Source organism: Cebidichthys violaceus, unplaced genomic scaffold, assembly GCF_023349555.1.
Source record: "Cebidichthys violaceus isolate CVI_PGR_0920_01 unplaced genomic scaffold, fCebVio1.0.p SCAF_7, whole genome shotgun sequence".
Lineage (NCBI taxonomy): Eukaryota > Metazoa > Chordata > Actinopteri > Perciformes > Stichaeidae > Cebidichthys > Cebidichthys violaceus.
The window spans coordinates 6,345,967-6,359,253 of NW_027176927.1; the positions used below are offsets into that span (position 1 = coordinate 6,345,967).

Genomic DNA, 13,287 nt, shown 5'->3' on the forward strand with positions numbered 1-13,287 from the left:
GTTCTGAAACCTGGGAGACTGCACCAAAAAAAAGACATAAAACGTGTGATATTTTCAAACAATTTGCGTTTTATTTAAAATTAAATAACAGAAGGCATTTACAGTTTCTGTACATTTATATGATTTCTTGGTGATTGTGAGAACACTTGACGCATCTTGTTAGCTGGAAATCAAGGCAGTAGTTTTGACACAGGTCAGTCAGGTGAACTGAAACATTCATTACATTGGAAGTTCCCAATAGGAATCTCTGCATTGAAATGCATTTTAGGCTTTTGAAGGAAAATCTAATGAAGTTATTCATGTTTGAGGTTATTTTAAGTGACTACTGAAAGCAGAAAAGCACAGCAGATTATAAAAGTGTGTGAGTGGCTTAATAGAGACAATGCATTCAGAGTAATTGGTTTTCAACATGAAATGCTTTTTGGAATGTGCATAAAACAGTAACATAGTAATGTGGTCGAGGTGTATGTGAACTTGTATTAATGATCAGTGCGTGTTCCAAGCCAGTGTGAGCAATGAATGAGCCGGTGCGGTGGAGGAGATGTAGCCCACACCGAGATCCCCGACTTCAAACTGGATCACTGACGATGACCTACAAATGGGCCGCACAATTAATCGGAATTTTAACACAATCGTAATATGGCCTACTGCCATTTTCAAACAACGGGAGGCACAATATTAGTTAAAAGGAGTTGTATCATATTCTATAGACCTAAACAACATCTTTGTCTGGTACATATCTACGCAAACATCCCACCATAGTCATTTAAATGTGTTGAACGAAAATGAGAATGATGTAAAAATTATTATTCCCTCTAATATTACAAATCACAACGCAATTTCTATTTACGTAAAAGTACACGGTTAAGTATTATCAATTTCCTGTCATTTGCACATAAAAATATTTCACGTACCTGTTGAGTATGATGAGCACTACTGAGCCATCTGGTCTGATAAAAGCAGAGTATTCCAGCTCTGTTTCCTGACTGGCGGACACTCCCACTCTCTGAGACCCTTCCCACAGGAACTTACTGTAGAAAAAGGAAGATCTCATTAGACCTTGTAACGATGGAACAGGTAAGCAGGTGATTCAGTGTGAAAAAGCTTGTGTGAGATCCAGTTTAATACCTGAAGTGGGCCATGCTGTAGAAGTGTGGCTGCTTGTAGAAGACATCCCGCTTTGCATCCACTATAACAGGGCTGTCCACAAAGTTTTTAACCCAGTTTGGCCCACCAGTCTGGTCCAATGCCAGGTTCCAGTCAGTCCAACCCACCACATAATGATTTAAGTCCTGCCGTGGGGGAAAACACCTACAGTTCAGCATCTAGTCTGTGCTTTGTAACTTTGCACTAAGAGATGTTGTTTTGTTCAAATTAATTCATTGGACTGGTGCCTGGTATTTTGTTTAAAATGTCACAAGGACAGCACATCTACATAAACAAATCCCTCCTGATTCTCAAGATGTCTAGAGTCTGAATGCGGCCATGCAAAATAGATAGAACGGAGGGAGTCCAATTTCATTTGAGAGAAAGTGAAGAAAACACCAGTTCCAGCATGCTTTGATGGCCTGCGGGTAATTTCTGAAGACTGTGTGCAGCAACTTGTAAACCTGCGCTGCAGCATCAATGGAGGTGATTCACCTTTCAGGAACAGCTCACAGCTTGTCAAATCTGTCACAGTGGATGTGACTGAACAAGCCTCATGCAACAGATAAGATGATCTTACCTCTATAATGTCATGTGCGTACTGTTCCGCCCTGTCCCAGCTACCCAGCTTCACCCCTTTGTCTAGTGGGCTCCAGCCAGAACAGGCCTCTGTGCCAAACAGGTAATACTCTGGGTAGAGATGATGGATGACTCCCAGGCTTAGCTCTGCTGGGATGAGGCTGTCCATGTACCAGTGAACTGCCACGCCATGAATGAACCTTCCTGCATGAATGTCATTTAGGACCTGAAGGGAAAAGTACAAAAATATTTTTAAAAAACACCTAAAATGCATGCAGGAAGAGGGCGATGTCCTCCCCTGTCAGGATATCTGCAGGTACTGAAAAGTCATAAACACATTGCATTTAGTTTTTTCCTCTTCAAAAAAGGCCTCATACGGAATTAAAGACTATTTATTTTTCTCTTGCCTGTTGTAGAAGGTAATGTCAGGTAAATATTATTTTATGTGATTGAGTGGATCGTTAGCGGAGCGCTACAGTAACTAAGAATCTTATCGTCTCACAATAGGCAAGTGTCAATTTTAGCAAAAACATAAATGAACGTAAATACATTTTTAATTGGCTAATCCATCACTACGTTTTATGCTGCTCATTGGGTCCAGGCTGCATTAACGTTATTGATTATAACATTAAGAATTATTATTATATACTGCTGGGAAAAACTCAAAACTGTAATATAATAATAAATAGATATATTATTAAATAGTGTTCTTTTGTGTCGATACAAAGTATTAGATTGAACATGGTGAACCCTGCAGGAATCTATTTTTTTGACAGAGCCTTTTTTAATCTTGTCCTTGAATCTTGTGGCATTAAACAACAAAACTAGAGCTGTGAAGATTAATCGATTAGTTGTCAACTATTAAATAATTTGCCAACTATTTTTGATATTCGATTAGGTAGTTTGAGCAATATTTTAAGAAAAAGAAAAAAAATTCCAGCTTCTAGGTTCTCTTCTGCTCTATGACGGTAAACTGAACATCTTTGAGTTGTGGACAAAACGAGACATTTAAGAACTTCCTCCTGAGGCTGCGGGAAACACTGATCATTGTTCAACATTAACATTTATCTCACCATATTATAGACCAAACAACTTACTGATTAATCAATAAAATAATCAACAATAAAAATAATCCTTAGTTGCAGCCCTGATAAAAAAAAAAATTATCTTGGCTGCTACACAAAACAAACCCCTTTCTTCAGGTTGATTCCTATCTGATAGATTTAGACTCTAATCCAAAATCAAAGAGTAAATCAAAGTCCTTTATTACTGCAGCTGGCAACACTGTTTTTAGCTCTATCCAGCATCTAAACACTTGTTTCTTACCTTATATCTTTGTTATTGTGATGAATGTATCTAGTATTAAGTTATCATGTTAAGATATTTTAGTATTGTTAAATATATTTTCTTTTCTTGCAATGATTTATGTTGAAAATCCAATTAGTTTTGCCTGCAACTGCAGAGTAGCCTCAGGTAGAACAAAGTTTACCATGACTTTACCCACTATCTCTCCGTCCTTGGACTCACCACTTTGGCCCAGTGAGGCAGCAGCAGGCGGTTGTCATCCAGGATGAGGACGTGTGTGTGTGGGTGTGAAGAAGCATGCAGAGCAGGGCCCAGGTCCAGAGCCACCCAGTCCCTCTGCTCCTCAGGAGTGAAGCCAAGAGCCTGGAAACTGCAGTTAGATACTTCTCAGTCTGTTGTGCAATTCATGATCCATGGTGATGGTTAATTATGTGTAATATAATGTGAGGACAGACCTGTAGTTTGTCATCTGTCCTGCAGAGGGCTCATTCCCTGTCGTCAAAGCCCAGAAGGTCAAGTTATATTTAGCATATTCCTCAAGGAACCTGAGAGGAAAGGAAAAAAAAGCAACCATTAGAATAATTTCCCCTTGTAGAAAGCATTACCAACATGTGGCATTGCATTAAGGAAAAGCCCCCACATATCACCTGATATAGTACTGAGCCCAGGTTTTGTGCTCCTTGCCCCCAGGCTGGCCCTTCAGGGAGCCCTTTCCTATGAGAGCAGCGTTGGTTTTCATCCAGGCGGGGGCGCTCCAGGCACTGGCCAGCAGAGACAGGGGGCGAGGAGACAAGGCCTGAGCATGCTGCAGGAGAGGGATCTGATCGGAGGAAGAGGAGAGATTAGAGCTATGGAGAGATGGACATGTGTTTGTGAGAGGAGGAGGAGAAGAGAGGGACCTTCATGTTGATGTCCTCGGGGGCCAGTGTGAAATTGTCCAGGTTGTAGTCTCCAGGTGTGTCAGCATATGTGTACAGACGGTTGGAGAAGTCACAGCTGGCCATGGGGACACGCACCACGCTGTAGCCAATACCTGCCAGAGACACAGCAATATAATCACATTTTTATGATTCATCTTTGAGCACATTAAAAATGTCTATTCTCCAAATTGATCATTATTATCCTTATAGACAACGTGGATGCTGATGGTGGTGTGGGAAACAAACTAACCTGCACATATAGACACCTCTCACAGAACGTGTGAAACGTATTTTTCATTGTGTTATGGGTATTTTTAGGAGATTCCTTTCACTGTGTACCTTCGGGGGAGAAGTACTGACGCAGCAGCTGGTCCTGTGCACCAGCAGAAAGAGACAGGATGTTAATGGCTGCAGCATCAGTCATAGCTCCACCAAACCCCCTGATCTTCTGGTACCTCTGGTAGGGAACGATCGTCAACCTGAGGCCTGAAAGGAGACACATAAAGAGATGAGACAGATGCTCCAACACCACAGACTGCTGCAGCTAAAAGCCTACATCATCCCTCACCTGCACCGCTGCTGTTCACCTGGACCAGACCCCGGCCTGCCTCCAGTCTGCTGCCGGCCAGGCTGGTCAGGTAGGAGGAGTACTGGCCCAGTGGAGGCAAAGTGACTGACCCAATGCTGTCACAGTAGGTTGAGTTACACTCACACACCACAGAGTCATGGCCAAAGTTTCTGGCAACACATTTATTGCTTCCTGGAATGGAGAAGTCACAGCAACATGATTCTCTGTCTGTATTGGTGAACAGAAGCTGTATGATTGCATGCAAGCAACAGAGGATAATACAAGCATTGGGACAACCTGTGCAGTGTTACCTGTAGAGAGGGTCACTTCCGCCGCGAGGAAAACTAGTGCCAAAAGCACAGATGATGGCAACAACAACTCCATATTATCTAGAAACAAAGAGTTCCAATTCGATAAAACAGGATTGAATCAGTGTCCGGAAGCACTTCAAACTGTAAAACACAAGAGAATAAAGACCCAGCTGCTGCGTTCATTTAGCTGATACACACGTTATTGTCATTCAGATCACTGAAGAGATGTTCTCACCTCAGAGGACGCTGACAGAAACTCTGTCATGTCCCGCGGGTTGATTTCAAAAATATTCACACTCGGCCGTCACTTTAACTTTGACAAATCTGCCATACCAGCACTTCCTCTATCACCACCACTATAGGCGATCAAATGGACTTCTGCTCAGTCACGTGACATTGTAAACTATCACGTGAACAACTGAAGAATCTGAACCGCCGCCAGGTGGCGCTTGGCCATGAAAGCAGGAGGCAGACGGATAGTCTCATTCAAGGTTTGTTTTGTTTTTAGAGGCTTACAAAGCCTGTAACACGTCTTTCGAATGTTTTAGTATCGTTTTTAAATGTATTTGTGCAAATTGTAATATATGTGTCAGACTAAAACCTAAAAACTTTCAAAATGTAGGTTTAAGACCATTTTCTGCACTTTTTTTCTCCCACTTTACCCATCTCTATCACACATAAAGAAATTACATAAGTGGCAGATAATGCTTTTCAGATTCCCATAGAGATTCATTCGATTCAAGACAGAACTACTAGCAATTAAAGACTGCATGTTGAATTTTACTTTATTCAACATTTTATTATCAAAGTTACACACATGCATCATAATTTACAGACATTATAGGTGTGGACATTTGTATATTTATTATTTCTAGGACACTGATATTTGTGTGTATTTATGTGTGTGTGTGTGTGTGTGTGTGTGTGTGTGTGTGTGTGTGTGTGTGTGTGTGTGTGTGTGTGTGTGTGTGTGATCTTTCTGTAACTTCATAGGAAGGAACAAATTCTGTCCAACATCGATGGATTTCTGTTGCTCAAAAAGATGAGTTCTTTCTTTCCTTCTTCTGTTCGACCTGATGAGGGGAAAAATAATTTTAAGTTACAAAAAAAACATTACTTTTTTTTTTGAAGAAGAAGAAAGACATCCACAGTATCATCGCTCACTCTGTGGATGCTGCAGCCACTGGCGGTCCATGAAATAGAGGTAACAGCTCTCAAACTCCTTCTCGCTGTAGTTGGGCACCGACACCGGGATGAGCGGGTCCATGGTGTCAAACCCCCTCTGATGAGCCAAACACAGACAGGAAGTCAACATATGTGACATCAAACATCGCTTTAAAAAGACATGTTCAGGAAAGAACGTCTAAACACTTTTTAGATTAAATTCATCACTAACTCTCACATGAATCATAAAATACGGACGAGTATATCATCATATATAATGCACCACAGGCCCTGTTACTAAGTCAAACACATTGAGATTAGTTAATTAATCATTTAAAATGCAGAGTTAAAAATGATGCATAGCTATGGAAGGTACGGAAGTATTTTTTTTTTTTAAAGTCTCTGGTCAGCGGTAAAGATCAGAGGTCTAAATAATTAATATTATGCAATTATAGCATCTTTTTGGGGGGGTAAGACAAGAATGTTTTATGACCCCACAATTGAGCTTATGACATGCAGACATAAAAAAAATACGGCCACTATAAATTGTAATGGTAATTTTTTACGTAGTATATATTTCTACTCAGTATATTGTATTCATGCATAAGTGATTTTGCTCTGGACTTTGTTGAACTTCACCGTGTCTCTGTTGTGCAAAAGAATAATTCTCCCTTGCCTGTTCTCATAGATAACTAACTGTGTTGTATGAGAATGTTTCATGCCGAGGCCTTTGGGCTGCTTGTTTTGGTTGCTGGCCGTTTGTTTGCACTTGTTGTTCCTATCAGTCTGAGACCAAAAGTCTGAGACTGAAATGTCTGTAACGTTGGCCATCGGCCCCCACCTTTGCTCATTCTGTATAAAGAAAGCTTGTTCACTTTTTTCGGGGTTCTTCCTCACTGAGACTGTACGCATTCTGTTGTGATGATTGAACCTTCTCTGCGCAGAGAATAAATACTTAAAAGACAACCTGGTTTTTGGTATTATGTATTTCAGCATTAGAAGACTCACGCAAAGCGGGTATAGGATTTTTTTTCCACCACAAAATAATATTACAGCCCACTGCAACAACACAACCACTGGTATCACACTGGAAACAGGTACAGCTTTTGGCATAAAACAGAATGAACAAGGTAGACGGGATCAGGACAGTATTGACACATTTGATGATTCAATGATGATTAAGTTTCTGTTCAAGAATGCTCTGTTGACAAAAGTAATCTGTACACGGGCAATACTGGTGGATGTAGAGGCTGTTTTGTTGCTCTAAAGACAACAAAAGGATGCAATGCTCACCACAAATATCAACAAATCATAACCATTATGTCTTGTATGTATCACTTTATTTCAATCTGAAAAACAATTTCAGCACTAGTTCTGAGGATTGCTGTGATCCCGTATGGAGGCCAGGTTTGCAAAGTCCCGACTAATAAATTAAGTTAGAAAAGAGAAGGAAAGACTAATTTGCCGTCAGAGCTCGGGGACAAGTGCTACAGATTATTAAATACAATAAAATTATCTCTGACCTCTCCCAGCAACTCTTGAGGCAAGTAGGAAGATTTTGAAGTGTAGAGAGACCCCGTCTGAGACAGAGTGGTGATGATGGCGCCTCCAGTCTGAGACAAAAAGAGTGAATGTTCCAAAGAAATCTGAGATGTAATATTCTCATGCATCTGTGGTCATCTCCTTTAATGCGTTCTTCTTACCCAGCTGTTCGTCATCAGCTTTTTCAGGTTATAAACCAAAGTGAGCTCCTCTGGATCCACCTGATGACAGTAAGAAAGAGAGACACGTAAGCTGACAGAGAAGCATGAAGACAAAAATGAGACACGACACGTTTGTTGATGCGTTTCCTCACAGCACTCTTATCCTCCTTCTTGATGGTGGATCTTCCCCACAGGGCGTTGACACCATCCACAGCCACGGCCAGGCGGAAGTCTGACTCTGGCTGCCCGCTTTGCGCCCTCAGCTCCTTCATCACCGCCCCCACCACATCACTGCTGCTCTTCACGCGAGATATACCCTACAGCAAAAGAAACATCCATCAGATGCCTGATGACAATCTCTTTAAAGCAACTAAATGGCAACTTCGCCAATTTAACACATCAAAGTCTGCTTACAGGTCTTGAAGAGTATACCATTACAACCCCAATTGTGGGTAATGTACAGTAGGTGCCAGGTTTTGATAAGAGCAATGCTAAATAAAAACGATATCTCTTGTTCTGCTATTTTTTTATTGTATTTTACTGTCCATCATGAGTCAGACAATGTTATAGGAGTGGAATGCTAAATCAGTGGAATACTCTTTTATATCGTATCAACAAATACATTTGTAGGTCAAAATCTGAGCCACTGAGTTATGGTCGAAGCGAACAGTAATTTCATGCTCCATTTCTTTAGGTTCAGATGCAGGAGGTTAGAAACTGGTTTGATTTCTTTTGTCTAATAATGTGCTGTCAGAAGGCTGGCTATTAATATCAGATCTAATTAAAGCCCACAACAAGCTCACAGTAACGCCAGCGGTGTTGGAAAAACGTGTTTTTCTTATTAAGGAGCAAATGATTAATTGAAAGGTGAAAAATCCTCCGACTGAACATAACTCTACTGCTCTTTTCCACCTTTGTCAGTGAGTGTGGTACAAACATATTGTGCTGATCCATCCTTGTGCTCCGTTCATTGGCTATTGATCACCACTAAGCACAGTCAAGGTGAAAGATGAAACTTTAATGACCCCCAGTGGGGAAATCGGCAGACGAAGGAAAGGATAGGTAACAAAAAGAAAACTGCAAAATTGATGAGAAGGTCTCTGAGGGGGGAGATAAACCGCATCTCAAATAAACACACATAAATACTCTGTGAGAAAACTCACCTGATCCACCAGCTGCCCTAGTGGACTGCCCTCCTCAGTGAACTCTCTCTTTGTCCATGAATAGCGTTGCTTTGTCTTTATCTGGGAGAGAAACCACACAGTTTAATTGACCATGTTCTTGGTCGGGGTCCTCATTTCTATTCATGCACCAGGTGTCAGATGTTTTTCATTTGCCTCATGACACAAATTACATCTATTCATATTTCAACACTCCTTTGTACATGCTAAAGAGCACTAAAGTACTGAACATTTTTCAGTACATTAAAATATAAAATGTTTCCCTCAAATAATAAACCATATCATGCTGTTATATAGCTACTCTGTCATGCAAAGACTGCTACAAACTATACCTTTAAAAATTCAGGTGGTGTCAAAAAACAGTTTAATTATGTATATCAGCATGTGACCTAAACCGCTGTGAAGTTGCTGTCAAGGCTCATTTAAGGTTTATAAATGCCTACATGCTTGTTAGTAATGTGACAAATTATGCAATACTCCACAAGCCTTTATTTTGATGATGAGTACTCAAGAGTCATCAAGTTCATATTGTAAAATTGCAGCCTATATAAATATGGTCTGATGCCAGATGTTCATAAAAAGGCACACTGTGGAAAGATCTCTACCTTTGAGAGGAAGTGCTCATTGGTGATTCTGAAGTTGCGTAACCATTCGGTGGCTTGTAATGGCTGATCAAAGCGAGAGGTGTTATAGGAGGAGGGCAGCAGCTCTTTGCAGTTCTTCACCCAGAGGTGAGCTGTATTAGAAGAAAAAAAACACAGAGATGTAGGTCACTTTCTGTATACAGCGGTAGCAGCCAGGCCCTTGTGTGATTGCGTTTGTCTCACCATCAGGAACATGCAGCACCAACCATCCCTGTGTGTAGCAGAAGTGGAGTGTGTGACAGAGAGACATCGTCTTCCCACTGCCCTTCAACCCATCTGAACAACTTGATAAGGTTAACAACGGATTTATCAGAAGCACCAAGAGTATGATTATCTGCGTGTGTGTGGTTGTGAGTATGTGTTGTAAAGGATACAGAATAAATATCGTAGAGAAGGTTTGCTGTAGTCTGCTTTCTTCAGGTAAGAGATGACTTCTAGAGATGGCTGCCTCACCATCATACAGGCTTCATTAAACGTCCTGGCCTAAAAAAAAAACACATTTGTCGGCATGGTACATTTAACCAAAAACAATAGATCAAGACACAAAATACTATCTATGAGCCGGTCAGTTTAAAAAAATAATGTGCATGCTGTCACACACATGAGCACATACCTGTTGTTGATAGCGCCGAGGGAGACCGTGAGGGAACAGAGTGCGGATGTGTGCAGAGGGCAGCGTGTAATACTGTCCCATTTGTTTCTCTGACTGACACGCCTTGAAAGAGACAAAATACATGAGACCAACAGCTAAAATCAGGCAAATGTGCTGTTTTTCCCTGCTTGATAGCTTGATGATGACATTTGCACTGCTTGAGTGAGATTTGCTTACTGGATCATTCTCCTGTGTTCTGAAAACTGAGAAGTGCTCAGGCTCTGACTCCACAGCCACAGCCTCCTGCTGCTGCTGCCCACATCCAGTGGTATGAAGGGATCTTACATGCGCTACCTGCAAAAAAAATCATACAGGTGATGCTTTCTGTCCTCCTCTGGGACTGAATGAAAGCATCCAGTGTCTACAACCTAAGGTAGGATGCTGAATCTTAACTGAGCACATAGATATCTCTAAGCTCTGTTTTTTATTCATCATTATTAGTGAGCTATATAGTGATGCTCTGGATTGAACATGTGATTAATTACATTTGCTTTGCTTGATATTCCTTTGAACATTTTTAAAATGAATGTTACATAACTACTTGGTACTGGTTGGCATGTAAATTAACCTACTGCTAATCACTACATACTGTACATTTTGGGAACATGTAATGCATACGCAAAAAAAACAATACAGGTGTTTTGCTCCAGTTTTCTTCCTGTATCCTTGCTTCATAAACAGAGATAACAAAAATATATTCAAAAAAATAGACTGGCCACATGATGTGTCTGCAGCTTCTTCAAAAGCACTCAAACCTGCTGTTTAAATAGACCTTACCGTTTGCCGTAGTCTGAAGGACAGTCTGTGGAGCGCCATGATCTGAAACATGGAGGACGCCACGAGTTTAAGTTATCTTTCAGGGGTCGCATGTGCCAATGAAGCAAGTAGTATGTAAAAACACAACGGTGTCCTTTAACCTTGCGTAAACACTTAGCTAACAGCTAGCTGTGGTCCCCAGCAGGCATGCCACTTACAGGCAACATTAGCAATGTTAGCTAGCGTTATTATAGCGCAGATAGCCGTTTACCTGCGTTTCAGTTCAGATTCAGTCACGACGATTTCAGTTAAGGTCATCTATTGGTAAAATTTCCCCGATGTGGATTAAGGAAAGGGTAAACTGCACACCTTCAGGCGAAGTCAATGTGCCAGATCTGTCATGGAGACCGCCATGACGGAAGTGACGTTGTACCATCACAAATCTTTCGAGCCAATGAAAAGGCGCGAGCCAGGCGACACCAACTGAAGAAAATGGAGTTTGTCAGACTTTGACACATTTCACCTGTACTAACAATGAATGCTGTTAGAGTGATGACAGCTGTAAACATACAGCGGAGGGGTCCAATATATTATTAACTGTTTGGAGAAAGACAATGCTCTTTTTAAGCACTTAACACAATTCTATTGATAGGATTTATGAGAGCTGTTGCAAACGTTTGTCTTTTGAACCAAATAGGCCTCCAGTATTTATAATTTTGTAATATCAGTTAACCAATAGATCTGTAGTGGCTCTAGGGAAATTAAGATAAAAGTCACAAGCCCCTTCTACAAAGTGTGTATGCATGATGAAAAACAAATGTTTTCCATCCAGCTTTTACCTGCCTTAACTCCTATTTCTTCTATTTTCTTAAGCCTCAATTTGTTCATTATGATGTTCCTATTTGAAAATTTATGTTTTTGTTGTTTCCCCTCTATTTTATTACTTACATTATGTAAGCATTTTCTTTTTTTAACAATCAAACTATCAGTTGTCAAAAACAGAAAATCACTTTTAAATAATACTGTGCAAGATGTACAGTATATCCCAGGCTGTATTCGCATCCAGGCAAAGAGGCCAAGACCCCCATCCTCCCGTACTCCCAGGACCCCTAAAAAAGCATTTTTTGTGTGTACACTGTACTTGATAGGAACTCATTGACAGGACACATACACAAAGCAGAAGAGGTGGGAAGTGAGGGTTTGAGCCATAAAGGCCCATAAACATGTTCTCTGGGCACCCTAAAGAATTAATCTGGCCATGCATCGAGGCAAAGATTGATTACCAACCACCATACAAAGTGGGCAAAAGCCCCAGTATACCCAGTGCCCTGCCCCAGATTCAATATGTGTTATTTGGTATGGAAATTAAATGAATTTCTAATTTGCTCTCCAAATTTACATTATTACCTTATCCCGAAGCTCTGTCTTGTTGAAAGACCCTAAACTAGTTTTAAAAAACGTTATTGTGATATTGTCCTTACATGTACATATTCTTAAATAAAACAGTTTTTTTCATTTTAATTACCAAAAACTATTGTAGCAATCCCTCTTCAAGTTGTGGTTGTGAAATTCATGAGTCTGTCGTTTGCAACTGATGTGCCATTTGGAGGTTACGGAGTTGCATCAACTGCATGAGGAACAAGGGGCCAATAGGGGCCCAACAGCTCTTGGTTGTCATCTGGCCATTTATAGATAAACAACAAAACAACAAGTGTTATTTGCTACAACTGCTTAACATTTTAACAACGAATAACACACAGTAATATTAATGTCATTTCAATATAATGATTATTACAATCATCGTTATTATTAATGTTGATGCAATTCTAGATTACATTATTTTATGTTCATACTAAAAAAAATACGTAAAATCTGTGTTTTGTTGTAGCCCTATGTTATATAGAGTTTGTGTTATTTCACTGAATGGAGGAAACATTGCTTGTATGGATCAATATGTTTAAGTGATGCATGATAAACCGCTCTCACATACGAACTTTTTAATAAGTGCTTCTTCCAGTCTGCCTCTCTCTCTCCTCTCCCACTACAGTAAACTGCATCCCGTTACATTACAGTGACACAACTTTTGAGCTGCTCCCCTAATGCTTACCAGCAGCCTACTTTAGACAAAGTCGTCGCCATTTTATTAAACGTCTAAATATCCCTCCCCAATCGCCTATTATGAACCGCATTGAGATCCTGTGCTCCATTCGCCGTTTTATCCCCTCCTCTGGCCACACGAAAATGGCCACGCAATTGCATTCCCGCACATCCACCAACCCCTCTGCGCTGTCACCGCCTGTAACCCCGCACACACACGAGGTGCTGCAGCCCTTCGTCCCCCGTCATACTGACACGTTA

General features: G+C 40.7%; 2 protein-coding genes across 4 annotated transcripts; both read right to left on the bottom strand.

Annotated features, from left to right (window-relative positions):
- Positions 1-49: 49 nt before the first annotated feature.
- gba1 (glucosylceramidase beta 1) lies at positions 50-5,204 on the bottom strand. 2 transcript variants are annotated; one of them, XM_068736214.1, is made up of 12 exons: positions 5,065-5,204; positions 4,830-4,907; positions 4,519-4,710; positions 4,290-4,436; positions 3,930-4,063; positions 3,678-3,850; positions 3,486-3,575; positions 3,253-3,400; positions 1,727-1,951; positions 1,129-1,292; positions 915-1,031; positions 50-592 (listed from the first exon to the last, which is right to left on the bottom strand). In XM_068736214.1, exons 2-12 carry the CDS (start codon positions 4,900-4,902, stop codon positions 487-489), a joined length of 1,569 nt encoding a protein of 522 aa, XP_068592315.1. In that variant the 5' UTR covers positions 4,903-4,907; positions 5,065-5,204; the 3' UTR covers positions 50-486. The 2 variants fall into 2 exon arrangements, with proteins under 2 accessions (XP_068592315.1, XP_068592317.1); XM_068736216.1 differs by having other exon boundaries at positions 4,830-4,970.
- Positions 5,205-5,588: 384 nt separating this feature from the next.
- Positions 5,589-11,351, bottom strand: dap3 (death associated protein 3). Of its 2 annotated transcripts, XM_068736295.1 has the most exons (13): positions 11,201-11,351; positions 10,951-10,992; positions 10,351-10,467; positions 10,135-10,236; positions 9,896-10,004; positions 9,705-9,797; positions 9,483-9,613; positions 8,860-8,940; positions 7,849-8,013; positions 7,697-7,756; positions 7,517-7,606; positions 5,994-6,111; positions 5,589-5,902 (listed from the first exon to the last, which is right to left on the bottom strand). In XM_068736295.1, exons 2-13 carry the CDS (start codon positions 10,987-10,989, stop codon positions 5,817-5,819), a joined length of 1,191 nt encoding a protein of 396 aa, XP_068592396.1. In that variant the 5' UTR covers positions 10,990-10,992; positions 11,201-11,351; the 3' UTR covers positions 5,589-5,816. The 2 variants fall into 2 exon arrangements, with proteins under 2 accessions (XP_068592396.1, XP_068592395.1); XM_068736294.1 differs by lacking the exon at positions 11,201-11,351 and having other exon boundaries at positions 10,951-11,001.
- Between the last annotated feature and the right edge of the window lie 1,936 nt (positions 11,352-13,287).